Source organism: Danio rerio, chromosome 5 (assembly GCF_049306965.1).
Source record: "Danio rerio strain Tuebingen ecotype United States chromosome 5, GRCz12tu, whole genome shotgun sequence".
NCBI lineage: Eukaryota > Metazoa > Chordata > Actinopteri > Cypriniformes > Danionidae > Danio > Danio rerio.
Window position 1 is genome coordinate 33,843,578 of NC_133180.1, and position 15,159 is coordinate 33,858,736.

Consider the following 15,159-nt stretch of genomic DNA (forward strand, 5'->3'; position numbering starts at 1 on the left):
GTGGTGGTGTAAGCACGTTTTTATTTAAGAGTATATTCACATGACATTTACACATATTTCCTTTTATTAAGATTTCTTAAAATTGTACGTGGGAAAAAGTAATTATGTAATTAAAAGTAATTAAATCAAGCTAAATGTGTGTGTATACAACACCTATACAGTATCCTAAAATGCATATAATCTCATAAAATTAAAATTTAAAAGTGATATGGCATGCAGTTTTCTTTCATAATAATAAATAGTCAAAGTTAAAAATATGTTTCTTTAATACTGCAAACTGCACTGTTAATATTTGAGAATTATAGCCAGTAATGAAGGAAGCAGATCATATGGCTTATCCCTACAGCAGTGAGTGCAGTGCGGTTTCAGGACTCCTGCTCACTTTAATATTAAATCTGCCATATTCGTCGTGTGATTCAACACCAGGTAGTTCAGAAGGGATGTTTTACTGGTTGAATAGAGCATGTCATATCAATCAGAAGAGCTGGTACGAGAAGCAGGTGGAGTCTTGCTTCGAGGAGAACCCTGTGACTGAATACACACAAAGACACAAAAACAGTTGTGCTGCTAGTTAGGAAATATTTGTGACTGGTAATCTTCAAATTATACATTGGTTTTTATGTGTATGGTAGGATATAAATACAGTGGGTTTGAACAGAATCTCATCACCAGAAAATATACACATAAATATATATTGTATGTGCACAGTATTTTGCATTAATAAATCTGACCACAAGGTGTCAACACTAAACTAAAGCTTATTTTTACAGATGGAAAAGAAATGCAGAAACAACACACAAGGTATAACAAACTACATAAATACGGTGAAAAATCCTGCCAGCATCTGTACACTCTTTAAGAGGTCTCTAATATGTCTATTTTGTACACTTTCAACAAACAACCTGATGATGGAAATTAAAAATACTGAGTAAATATTAAAGCAGTAACATCACTTATGTATACATCATGAGTTGGGAATATATAAGTAAAACATATAAAGTATTTTATTTATATGTGATGTTAATCATTTATGCAAACCAACATACATTTGATATATTTTAAACATTAAATAAAACACTCACAAGGCTGAATTTAATCAAAGAGACGCACCAGTTAACAGCACTGTGCCACAGCTGCTCTCTGAAGAGAATGTATGAACATGGCTATATTTCAAAAGTTTAATTTGTGGTCAACTACTATTTACTTTTTGTAAAAGATAAAATTTAATATTGGTGTTAGTTTTAGATAAAATTAAATATTGGATTATTTTGGTATTTTTAAGTTCACTGAATTATTTAAGCAAATGAACAAAGAAAGAGACAGCATAAAAAAACATGCCAAGCAGCAGCTTTTGTTTCTACTCTGATAGCAGCAAAACTACACAAAACATTGTGGGTATAGAATTCGTTTTTTTTTTTTTTGCCTATCAAAGTTTAACCAAATTACTATTGCAAAGTTTAAAAGGATAGTTCACCTAAAAATGAAAAATTACTCATCATTTCCTCACACGTAAGTGGGTTTGTCTTTTAAACACAAACAATATATTCTACAAAATCCTGGATATCAACAGCAATTAACGTCTATGGAAGGAACAAAAAAAAAAAAACTTTTTTTTATATATATAAATAAACCTCTATTTTTAACAAAGACACACCTCAAAAAGGTTTTGAAACAAGTGGGAGGCAAGTAAATAATAACAGAATTAATCATTTTGGATGAACTGTCCCTTTAAATCCCATCTAGCAAGCAGGCTTCTATCACACACATCACATAATGCTAAAATGAGGACAGTAGGCACAGAGCAGCTGGTCTTTAGTGGCTGCTTGAACTCACCCAACCATATGATCATCTACACCACAAAAGCAATACAATTAAATGTGTTTAACTAAACTACCCGACAAAAATCTTTTCGAGTTTTAGGAAAAGCAAATAATAAGTTGACTTCTAGTTGATCATTTGCTTTCAGAAGTGGCTTGTATGAAAGGCAAAGGCCTCTAGATTACGCTTATTTTACCAGAATAAAATATGATCAAGTCTTGATTTGAATTATTTAATTAGGACAGTAAAGTCTGACTTTGCTAAGACAAAAGTCTTGTCACTCAACAGAAATGATGTCCAATATAGAATATAAAGTCATGGTGCAGTGGAAAATGAATTAATATTGTGTGTGACTCCCATGAGCTTGGATGACTGCATCCACACATCTCTGCAATGACTCAAATAACTTATTAATAAATCATCTGGAATGACAAAGAAAGCGTTCTTGCAGGACTCCCAGAGTTCATTAAGATCTTTTGGATTCATCTTCAATGCCTCCTCCATCTTACGCCAGACATGCTCAATTATGTTCAAGTCTGGTGACTGGGCTGGCCAGTCCTGGAGCACCTTGACCTTTGCTTTCAGGAACTTTGATGTGGAGGCTGAAGTATGAGAAGGAGTGCTGTCCTGCTGAAGAACTTGCCCTCTTCTGTGGTTTGTAATGTAATGGGCAACACAAATGACTTGATAGTGTCATTATGTTACAGCTGTTTCTTGTTTGTTAATTTAGCAGCCATGTCTTTATAAACCCTTTTGTCTTGTGTTTTAGTTGACTTAGGATTTTGTTTGACTCTTATGTCTAGTGTGCTTGTTTGGTGATCGAGTTTTGTATTTGCTTATTTTTGGATTCCTGATTGTTTTTGTTAGCACTTATACCTTGTTTAATATATATTTTTTTTATTCTTGATTGTTTTTGTTAGCACTTCTGCTCTGTTTTTGTATTTGCTTATTTTAAGTTTTTTTTTTTTGTCAGTTTCTTTTTTTGGACTAATTTTTAGATTTTTGTATCTTGCAAGAAGTTCCTGTGCAAAGTTCCTTTGTTTTTGTCAAAATAAATTGCTGCACATGGATTTTTGTGTTTTGTGTCTCCCCATCTCGTGACAGAAAGCTCAGGCTGTTGATGTTGCCATCCACTCTTCAGATCTCTCGCACACTCCCATACTGAATGAAACCTCAAACTTGACTGATATCTGTGAGAATCTTGGGTCCATGCGGGTTCCAAAAGGTGTCGTGCAGTATTTGTGATGATTGGGATGCAGTACAACAGATGATTCACTGGAAAAAAAATCTACCTTCTGTCACTTTTCCAAATCATCAACTTGAAGTTATTATTTGTTTCTCTTAGAACTGCGATCGACAACAAGACTTTTGTCAGGCAATGTATCCCTAAAAGTTGCTGAAAGCTAAAAAGCTCAAATATTTTTAGACCCTTTTTACAAATAAAATGTGAAACGACTTTAAAATTGAATACACTTTTGCGCTTAAGAAAATGAAATGCAATGAGAAAATAAGAGACAGTCATACCCTAGGCTGGCTCTTTGAGTAGTTGACATGTGCGTAGATGAGCATTGCTATATCTTTGTGTCCGGCCTCCAGAGCTATAGACAGAGCAGTGCTCTCATCCTTCCAGCACACAGACACAAACACACCAAGCAAAGCACAGACACAAAGGTCACAGACAAATTTAGGCAAAACACAAATATAAAACCAAAATGACAAATTATTTCTGTCAGACAGTCATGCGGTTACTCACATTGTCAGTCAGTGTGGCATCACAGCCCGGCTGGGCAAGTAGGAGTTTGACGATGTCAGCATGGCCGTGTTCACCAGCACACATGAGTGCAGATGAGCCCTCATCATCCTGGATGTTGACCTCTGCCCCAGCTGCCAGCAGAGCCTGCACCATATCCAAACGCCCATGACTGACCGCTAGCATGAGAGCTGTCTGACCGGCCTGAGAAAAAAACAGTCCAGTAAACACAAAAGATCCCACAGATCCTCTTTAAATACTCATACTGGATAATCACATGGTCAATATTCACACACACGCACACACACACGGTACCTGGCTGGCCTTGGCATTAACATCACCTCTGCTGAAAAGTTCTTGAACCACTATCATGTCTTCTTTAGTTTCCACCGCAGCCAGGGAGGCAAGCATTATGGGAGTATAGCCAGCCTTATTCTGATGATCAATATTACACACACCTGTACGAGAGGAAATTATTAATCAATTCATAAAATTCTTGATAGTTTTAACACTGAGCCAAATTCAATTTGCAGTGCATTAAAAGATGTAGACACCAGATTACCAACATTCTTAGAAATTCCATGACTACAAAAGCACTGATATAAGATATGACAAACATAAACAGCAGTAGCACACAGATCTGACTCAACCCAAGTGTCTGTTGCCGTCAGTAATACTGTAAAATATTTTCACAATGCTTTCAATATGAATATATTTTACAAAACTAATTTATTATTGCAATGGAAAGATGAAATTATCACCCATTAAAATCAGAAATCATTTTAATACAGTGTATTGATTTAGGGCTTAGAAAATATTTTCTAAAGTTAAAATGGCTAAAAGTTTAATGGAAATTGTGATAATATTTATAATAAATAGCAAGAAATTGTGATAAATTTAACAGCATTTGATAGAATACACAAAGGTTAAAGACGCTGTACAGGTGCTGATATTAATTAAATATATCACGGCTATCAGCCAACCAGATTCGAGAACCAGACAGAACTGTTGTACAAATATATATATATATATATATATATATATATATATATATATATATATAGGCAAGGCAGTGGCGCAGTAGGTAGTGCTGTCGCCTCACTCACAGCAAGAAGGTCGCTGGGTCGAACCTCGGCTCAGTTGGCTTTTCTGTGTGGAGTTTGCATGTTCTCCCTGCCTTCGCGTGGGTTTCCTCCAGGTGCTCCGGTTTCCCCCACAGTCCAAAGACATGCGGTACAGGTGAATTGGGTAGGCTAAATTGTAAATTGTCCGTAGTGTATAAGTGTGTGTGTGTGTGTGTGTGTGTGAATGTGTGTGTGGATGTTTCCCAGAGATGGGTTGCGGCTGGACAGGCATCCGCTGCGTAAAAACTAAATGGATAAGTTGGCGGTTCGTTCCATCTTTACACTTCAATAATGCAACTGGAATAAGAATACTCCACATTTTAATTCCTTTTGTGTTTACAGTGATTATGACTATATGAATATCTAAAGCGCTATTCCATCGCATGGATATAAAGCATGGTTAATGTGTGTGGCTGCAGTTGTAGCCTCTGTTGGACGTGTCAGTCACTAAACTCCGGTTAAAAAAAAAAACAGTTACGTGATTTGCAACTCAAATTAAATCCAATCTTCAGTGCTAAATTCACCCACACGTTTCATCATAACATCACAACTCGCGAGACAACTTTTTACCTCATCACATCCCGTAATATATATATATATATATATATATATATATATATATATATATATATAAATATATATATATATATATATATATACACACATATATATATACACATATACACATATATATATATATATATATATATATAAAATGTGTTGTTGATGATCACATTTTTAATTTATCCTTGAAGAAGAATAAAAAAAATAAAATAACAGTTTATTCTTGTGTGCTATTTTATGAATATTCCTCAAAGTATATATAACAACACAATTATGTGTACCTGCAGCAAGCAGAACCTTTACTACACTGAAATTAGAGTGAGACACGCTGTAGTGCAGGGCGGTGTTGCCATTTTGGTCAGGCATGTTGGCCACATAGCAGAGAACGTCTGGCGAGACTTGGCAGCAGGCGAATAGGAAGTCCTCCACGATCTGTGGGCAAACCCTCTTTTGACTGGACACACAGAACCACTCCTGCTGCACTGTGCTCAAACAGGAGCGCTTTCACAAAACAAACAGACAAAATGCAGAAAAATTAGACAAAACAAAGCTGAGTAGAGAAACCACAGACACTTTTTAGACATACAATTCCAAGAATAAAACCAAATAAACAAATGCAGGCGTCACAAGTGAACTTGAATGACTTTTAACACAAAAACAAAATACAGCAACACTATAATTTTAAACTTCCCACAAAATCCCACAGAGGACCGATAAAACTGATCTATATTCCAGTGGGTAATTATGGGATGAGGGTAAACAGAGCACATCAACAACTTCTCTACAGTTTTTCCGACTGTAAAATACAGTTCCACAATGCATCATCATTTATGTTTGGTTTGCACTTTTTTGAATTTTGAACTTTGAGAATTTATTCCCACAAGATTCTACAATTTTTTTATACTAAATATAGACCTGACATGGTTCAACACTTTCTGAACATGTTGTGTGTTTTACAAAGCAACTAAACTAATGGGTGAAATGACTAACTTTTCAGAAAAGTCAATAAAATAAAAAATAAAAAAAAACTACTATGAGCTGTAATAGACAGCATGAGGCTATATATTTTACATCTCAGATCATCCTTATGGTTCTGTAACTTACATGTTCTCTATTGGATATGGTCTTGCTGCCATTGAGGTGAATCTCGAGAGTTTGGCACGCAGAAAGCATCTTCTCACTAAATCTATACCTATGCAGTAGAAAACAAGACACAATTTAATATTGGCTCAGCGGATTCATCTTGCAGTCATAAAACAAATCTTGCTATATACATCAACCTTTCTTTTCTTTTAGGAATCTTCATTTTAATTCTGGCATTCTCCTCTTTCTCCCTCTTTTTCTTCTCTCCATCCTCAGAATCACCACCCTCAGAAATCGGGACCATAATACCTCTGTGTGTGTAAGGACAATGAAAAAATGTGCATTATTAAAATAAAAAGCACATACATTGTACAAGCCAGTGCTATGATAAACCAGCTCTAATTCAGCAAGGTACAGTTCTTCTACCAGTAGCCACTGACATTCAAATCGGACAAAAAAAAAAACAACAACTACGGAAGACAGTGACTTCCAGTTTCTTTTTTTTATCTAAAATATAATTTTAATTATTTAAAGAACTTGCAATAATTCAGAGCTTTGAGTTTATTGTATTAGATTTGATTAAATAAAGAAATACTTTATTTACCCAACTGCTGCACTTTTAGTCTTCATACTATCTGAGGACGTCAGATTAGTGCTTTTCCTTTTCATGACAGACCTGATACAGCGGTCATCAACAGAAGAGCCTGAAAATGCAATTTACTTCAATATTGCATCTCTTAACTTCAAACAACAAATCCATACCAAAGTTTGAAATAAATCTGCATATAGTTGACTTTTATCTCCCTGTACTTGCAATAAAATATACTGAAAATACATTTACTGGTTCTTGTCATGAAAAATGTCTGAGGCCAACTGAATGCATTTGCCCCTTTTTGACATCACCTAAGCATGCACACAAAAGCACCTGCTGAAGGCTCTTTTTATTCTGCATTAAGAACTCATGAAACAGGCATTCCTGCCTTTCAGAAACCATGAGGTTTGCAGTGTAAATGGTATTCATTCCTCTGCCTGCCACATACCAGAGGACATGAGAGCATTCCACATAAGCCAACAACAACCCAAATATTCTAAGTGTAGGGCTTATTCAGCCAAAAGACAAACCAGAGGGAGCTATTTTCGCCGCCTGTACAAATTCCACAGCAAAGGACTGCTTTGAAAAAATCTATTCGGCTTCTTTTTGTATCATGCATGCACTCCTTTGTTGGGTGGGGTCATTTCTACATAGATGCTTTACTAACTTTGCTTTACTTTGTTAACTGACTTGAGATGTCTTTGACTTGTAAAAATATACCATGAAGAGCAGTGGACATCTGCCACTCCATTTGATTCTTCGGTTTAATGCCTGAAGCCTCGTGTGATGCCTGGCTGTGCTCAGTAACTGGCAACAAGAGAATTCAAGCAAGTAATTAGCTGAAAGCATCCAAAAAGACAGACATGCAAATATACACAACATTACCTCTGATTTGCTCATCTGAGTAGAACTGGGATTGGAGAATGAGGTCAGGTTTTGACCCGGTGTGACTGTCTGTTAACAGGTCCTGCTGTTCTTTAAGTAATTTCTGCATGCGATCTATGTAATGATCAAGACCAGGCTCGTTCTGCACAAACATCTGACCCTCTGGGTCACGTATCCTACCGTCTCCCACTTCTACACCGATGCTACGCGTTTTGACTGGATCCGGGAGACGCGATGGTCCACATGCAATGTTGCGTGTATGGAGTCCGATGAGGATATTCTCATTTATATTTGCCATCCCAACACCGATGTCACATGTCTTTACATTTGGGACATCAGGAGCACTAGTGCACCCGTCTAGGTATGCAGTGGTTCCAACAGTTCGCATTTGAACAGCAGCCACTCTGTCACAAACCTTTCCATCCCCAATTGCCAGAGATCTGGTGACTGTGTTGGCCGTGTTGGTATGTCTTTCTCTGGTGAGTGTGTGCTTTGTGTTGGTGCTGGCTTCGGAGACGCAGGCCTGCAAAGTACTGGTGCTGCGTGAGATGGTGCAAAAGGCTGTGCTAGTACGCTGCGACACAGTCTGAGGGATTACCATTACACCCAGGTCAACACTTCTGATAGGGTCAGTGACAGTTCCTTGGGAAACAAAGGATTTGATTGGTCTGAGGTCCGCATTGACCATATAGTCACCGCAGCCCACCGTTCGGTAGGAAATGTTCCTCCTGTTCTTCATTGTCTCTAAAGTAATTGTGGTGGCATCACACATGCACACTGTTGTCCCAACACATTGACTCTGTGTTTTTGCACACTTGCTTCCAACACACTGATCTTTTCGCTCTACTCTTCTCCGTACTTCCCAATCTACCATAGGTGTATCTGGGCCAGAAGAGACAATCTTAACCTCGGGTTTGCAGGAGATTCCAACAGAAATCCTTCCTAATTCTCCCCCAACAGCTGGAGTCAAAAGGTTAGTGTGATTTTGAGACCCAGTCTGGGTTGCGGTGCATTTGACCAATGGTTGTGCAGTGGAACTCTTGTAAGTACGGTTTCTCGCTTCTGCTTCACGAAGCTCACTCCTCATCCGACCCATTTCTGACTTAAGCATTGCTTCTTTTAGCTCGGCCTCAAGTATCTGAACCTGGTAGGTTAAATTCTGTATGGTCTGCTGTTGCATCTCGTCTTTGTCAGATAGCACCCCTAGCATAGTCTCAGTAACGCCAACAGCAACTGACTGAGTCTCAAGTTTTGCACCAATGGTACCATCCTTACAAAAGGCTTCATCAATGCCCCTGTCAACAGACTCTCGATCCCTCATCTTGAAGGCTGAGGATTCAATACGTGCATCCTGGATCTTCCTTTCAAGCAGTTGCATTTCAACACTGAGCAGTTGGAAATCTTTCAATGTAGACATGGTTTTGTGCTCCCAACCCTCCACTGATGGTTTGTTGATATATTCTTGGTCTATGCTAGACCCTGATTTTTGATCTTCATCTTGGCTCTTGACTAAGGCAGCCAGTTGTCTCTTTTCTTCTTGCAAAACAGAGATCTTGACCTGTAGTAGAGGTATGGCCTTTACCTGCTCTTCCAAATCCTTTAACCTTTGTAAAGCAGTTGCCATCTGATCCCTGACCATCTGCAGATGGAGTGGGCTTACACCACTAGCTGGAGATGCTCGGCCAGAGCTCGAGGGGCTGATTTTAAGGGCACTGCCCAATATCAAGGTGCGTTCTCTGGGCTGGTCTAATACTGTCATCTTAGCACCTTGATTTAGGGCACTCCAGCTTGTGTATGGAGACAAGGTGCCACTAGATCCCACACCACCAAAACTGGCCAGTCTACGCCGCGGCTGTGGCTCTGGCGGTGCTTGCTGTAAAGAGCCTTTCTCATGTTCCAAACGTCTGCATGTTTCCATTAAAGTCTTTTCCACTACAGGGTTGGATTTGGCTGGGGTAGGTGGTTGTGTGGTTGGTGTGGGCTTCCCTTCTACATTCCTCTGACAGGTGATTAGGTCTTGCGGGACATCAGCTCTTTGACTGGAAGTTTTAGGTTTGGAATGGGGAAGTGGTGGTCTTCTGCTGTTGACAGCAGAAGAAGATGAAGACGTTTTCTTGGCTTCATCACTGCTCACTGAGGACAGTGACTCTGAGGAAATCCGGTGTGTGGGGTTTATGGGGTGTTGTGGCTCGGAGGCAGCATTTGCCACCCCAGGCCGTTTGTTGAAACGCAATCGCCGAATGGTGTCACTTCGCTCAATATCATCCACGTACTTAACAAAGTCTAAGTCGAGCTGGTACCCATATGGTGTATTAACGCTGAATGGGCTTTTCTGGAAAGCATCAGAAGTGATCTCATTCCAATCTGTTTAAACAATGAAGACAAAATTACTTTTGCAGATGAATTTTAAAAGAGAAAAAATACTTATGAGATAATAATGAGAAAAAAAAAAAGACAGTTCAAAGCTAAGAACATGAAATGGCATGAGCGAGGAAATGACTAACATGACTAAAAAATAGTATAGAATACAGATGGAAAAAAGTGAATAAAACAGACTTAAAATATACCAAATACATTTTAGAATTAAGAATAAAAACAGAACATCTGATACATGCATATAAATATTTCATATTCAGAGTATCTTTTTCAAATGTGCCTGATTTCTGTACAATAATATGCATTCCCTCAGGAAAAACTATGACCAAATAGGAGATATTTATACAATGTCTTACCTGCAGTATTGAATTTTCACAGAAAGTAATATTGCAGTTTCATAAATATCTAGTAAAGTTAAAAAATTCTCTTTCTTCTCTCTGTCCCTGTCTTACTCCAACTGTTCTTCTCCAACAGGAGGCCTTCAGCTTCTTATTTTGTTTCTCTCCTCCCACTGCTTTTTTTTTTAAATCCCTTCCTCTTTCATCACTCTGGCAAAACTTTTCTTTCAAAAAGTAATAAAAAAGCTAAACTAACACTGCCTTTAAGCTGAAAATAAAAATTACCCAACATAAACCTTCTCTTACATTATTAAGAAAGAGTGAACTTGAGAACTTTCAAAACCGTTTTATGCTATATAAAAAACAAACAAACAAAAAAACAGTTGCTTACCTTGTTGATTAGGGTGGAAGTGCGTTTCTTGAGTCATGACAGCTGTTGACTGACAAAAACCAAAGATAAAATTTCTCCCTTCTTAGCAGTAAATACACTAGGGAAAGAATTACAGACAGAAATATAAAATTAGACACTTTGACAATGATATTGAACTAAATCGTTTCAACATTGAACAGACTGAATCTGGAAAATGACATTGTTTTTCATGGAACTGTGCATATTGCTGAACAAACTGATGACTTTCATCCTGTTACTAACAATCAGTTCTACTATTTTGCCTGTTTATTTATATAAAAGGCACTTTGATGCAATATTTTATGTATAAACTGCTTTAGTGTATAAAGATTTTGTAGTTGGTAACTTGTGGTTAACAGATAAAGGTAAAGTTTGAAACTGTTCAGTCATCAAGCTCATAAAATGAATATATTCATATACTGCCCCCTGCTGTAGATATGAAATGAAAGAAGCCTCGTGTAGATCTGCAACACACCACCCAAATATAAGACAGAGGATGGAAGACAGACAAATTATAAGGGAATCTTTCAACATATTTTAACATTTGAATGAACCGGTCTAAAAGCCTCAGATGACTATATGGAATATAAACTTACTGGCCACTTTATTTGGTACACCTTACTAGTACCAGGTTGGACCCAGTTTTGCCTTCAGAACTGCTTTAATCCTGCATAGCATTGATTCAACAAGGTACTGGAAATATTCCTCAGAGATTTTGATCCATATTGAAATGATAGCATCGCGTAGTTGCAGCAGATTTGTCAGCTGCATATCTATGATGTGAATCTCCGTTCCACCACTTCCCGTATGTGCTCTATTAGATTGAGATCTGGTGACTGTGGAGGCCATTTGAGTACAGTGAACTCATTGGCATGTTCAAGAAACCAGTCTGAGATGATCCATGCTTTATGACATGCTGTGTTATGCTGATGGAAATAGCCATCAGTAGATGGGTACACTGTGGTCAAAAAAAGGATTGACATGGTCAGCAACAATACTCAGGTAGGCTGTGGCGTTGACACAATGCTCAGTTGGTACTAATGGGTCCAAAGTGTGCCAATAAAATAGCCCCCACACCATTACACCACCACCACCAACCTGAAGTGTTGATACAAGGCAGGATGGATCAATACTTTCATGATGTTGGTGTCAAATTCTTACCCTACCATTTGAATGTCGCAGCAGAAATTGAGACACATCAGACCAAGCAAGGTTTTCCAATCTTCTATTGTCCAACGTTGGTGAGCCTGTGCAAAATGTAGCCTCAGTTTCCTGTTCTTAGCTGAAAGGAGTGGCACCTGGTGTTGTCTTCTGCTGCTGTAGCCCATCCGCCTCAAGGTTGAAGGTAGTGTGCGTTTAGAGATCCTCTTCTGCATACCTCGGTTGTAACAAGTGGTTATTTGAGTTACTGTTGCCTTCCTATCAGCTCAAACCAGTCTGGCCATTCTCCTCTGACCTCTGGTATCAACAAGGCATTTGCACCCACAGAACTGCAGCTCTCTGGATATTTTCTTTTTTACGTACCATTTTGTGTAAACCCTTAAGATGGTTGTGCCTGAAAATAATAGTAGATCAGCAGTTTCTGAAACACTCAGACCAGCCCGTCGGGCACCAAAAACCATGACACGTTCCAAGTCACTTAAATCACCTTTCTTACCCATTCTAAAGCTCAGTTTGAACTGCAGCAGATCATCTTGAGCATGTCTACAAGCCTAAATGCAATGAGTTGCTGTGATGTGATAGGCTGATTAAAAACTTGTGTTAAAGAGCAGTTGGACAGGTGTACCTAATAAAGTGGCCGGTGAGTTTAGAGCTGTTTTGCATTTTCTTTTTTTATCCTTTAAGTTTCAGTCTCATTTTATTGTAATTAAATGGAAAATATTACAATACCTAAAATGTATTCTTTTGAGTTATGTCTATAGAATAGCATTAGGGTAACTCACTCTCATTTAAACAAAGCTTTCAGGTATTGTTTTTGCAGTTGCAGAGGCAGAAATCAAACCATAGTTATACACTAACAACAAGCAAGACCATTTGTTACCCTGGACCACAAAACTAAAAAAAAAAAAAAAAAAAAAAAATGAAATGTATTATCCATTATCTAAAAGCTTAATCAATGAGCTTTGCATTTACATACTTAAGGCTTCATTAAGGCTAAATACTAAGAAAATCACTTTTAATGTTTTCCAAATGAAGTTCTTAGCAGATTGCTAATCAAAAATGTAGTTTTGTAAATTTACAGCAGGATCTTTACTTAATAGTTAAATGATTTAGGGCATAACATATCTATAGTTTATACATAGAATATCCATAGAATGCGTTTTTGACTATAGCCAAAAATATAGCCACTCAATATAGGATTGGTTTTGTTGCCCAGGGTCACGATTGTGTCCACGATGTAATGTCACTCCTTTCTGATTATGACAGAAATAAAGAGCGAGGAAAAAACTGCAACCCCGGAGAAGCTTGCACTGTCAATGCGGACAGATATCTGAAACATGAGACCTGCTTTGGGTAAGCAGTGTGTCAGCTGAAATGCTTGGCAGTAAGAGGACACATTGACGAAAAACAGGCACCAATGAAGGCACACTGATGAATGTGCAAGGAAAATATATGGTATGAGCATCGAGACATAAGGACATAAATGAAAAACTGAAAATAATAAATAAGTAAACTATTTATATAGACATAAATAACAGCTCATGGATAATAATAACACAAATGAATACTTTACAGACTATGAAAACACAAAAGGTACAACTTAACTAAATGCATGTAACAAATGTTCATATTGTTCATGTTCATAAATGTTCATAATGTTCATATAACTTTGTGTGCATAACATCAAAACTTGCTCTTTGTTCTATATATTAAGTTATTTTGTTGAATTGTTATGAAGAGGGAAGACAAATCTCGTTAATTGTGCACACTGCAGTCTCAAGACTTGCTTTAGCGGAGAGCTATGTAAATATGCAACAATAGCCATAATCTGTTCCTGGTACAGGCCAGTATATCTTCAGATCACTGGATTACACAATGACTGGAGACTAGCTGTACCACAGAGCCCAAGTCCAGAACTAATACCACAGTCCTTTAACATTGATGTAAACAAAAACAATAAGGGGAAAATTAGTGTAATGACCAGCTCAGTAATTTGCCAGAAATAAATGCTTTTAATTTACATTTTTCTTAAAAATATATATATTTACATTCATAAAAACATTCAAAAATCAAATCAAATATGTATCAAATTACTGATGGGCAGTTCAAAATGAAACAAGATAACGCTGAGCAAAACTTCCAGTATACATCATCACATCTACATTAGTGCAGGTGTGTGTGAGCGTTTGTGTTGTTTACATACCAGAGCGAAGCACAACTGCAGAGATGGACACGAACACACTCGCTCAGCGTTTACATCTGATCAGTTTTGTTTATCTTGAACTTGGGTTCCCCTTATGTACGTTCAGCCTAAACAGACGGTGCTGGCAGTAACTTTACCATGCTCTTCTGTGAGTGCGTATGGAGGAGTTGCTGCTGACGCCATGACGCGATACGGCAGGTGAGCGGCGGAGCTCCATCAGTGCTAGTTCAGAAGAGCTATATCTGACAAGTAAGCGTATTATACTAGCAAATCATCCCACCTATTTCTTACTTTCCCATATTACATCATTTGAGGCGGTATTTTAAATAACTAAATAAATAATTGTAAATAGGCCTATGTTATTTTGGCCGAAACAACCAGACATATAATTATGTTATTTATTTCTGATTAAAAATTGTATTCAACATAATTATATAACCTGAATGTACTCTAATAATGTAAATAGCAGATACTATTCATACTTTAATAAGTTAGAATATAGAAAAAAAATGTTAAACTGAAGTTAAATTTGATAATTATGTCGACATCTGCTGGTTCTTTTATGAATTTCTCTGAAACGTTCAGAATGATTTATTACACAGGCCTATAAACATCTAAATGAAAATCAGTTCATCGTTTCTGCCGTTTTTTGGATGATATAAAGTGTATTTTCCAGTGAACAGACATTGCATTTTAGGACTGCAGTTTGTAAGCTGCCACAAAAGAACCATTTGTTGATTATCAGCAAAATGTAAACGATAAAATTACAATGTAATGTGAAAAAGGCTATATTTAGAATGAATTACTACTGAAAAAGGTTTTTCTTATATTTTATATTATATTATTTTAGATATTT

At 37.3% G+C, this 15,159-nt stretch overlaps 1 protein-coding gene across 2 annotated transcripts; it reads right to left on the reverse strand.

Moving 5' to 3' along the window:
• Nucleotides 1-4: 4 nt before the first annotated feature.
• Nucleotides 5-14,518, reverse strand: kank1b (KN motif and ankyrin repeat domains 1b). Of its 2 annotated transcripts, XM_005171890.5 has the most exons (12): nt 14,304-14,518; nt 10,922-11,018; nt 7,817-10,180; nt 7,652-7,738; nt 6,944-7,043; nt 6,537-6,650; nt 6,361-6,448; nt 5,538-5,757; nt 3,884-4,026; nt 3,572-3,772; nt 3,343-3,441; nt 5-531 (listed from the first exon to the last, which is right to left on the reverse strand). In XM_005171890.5, exons 2-12 carry the CDS (start codon nt 10,956-10,958, stop codon nt 472-474), a joined length of 3,513 nt encoding a protein of 1,170 aa, XP_005171947.1. In that variant the 5' UTR covers nt 10,959-11,018; nt 14,304-14,518; the 3' UTR covers nt 5-471.
• Nucleotides 14,519-15,159: the final 641 nt, after the last annotated feature.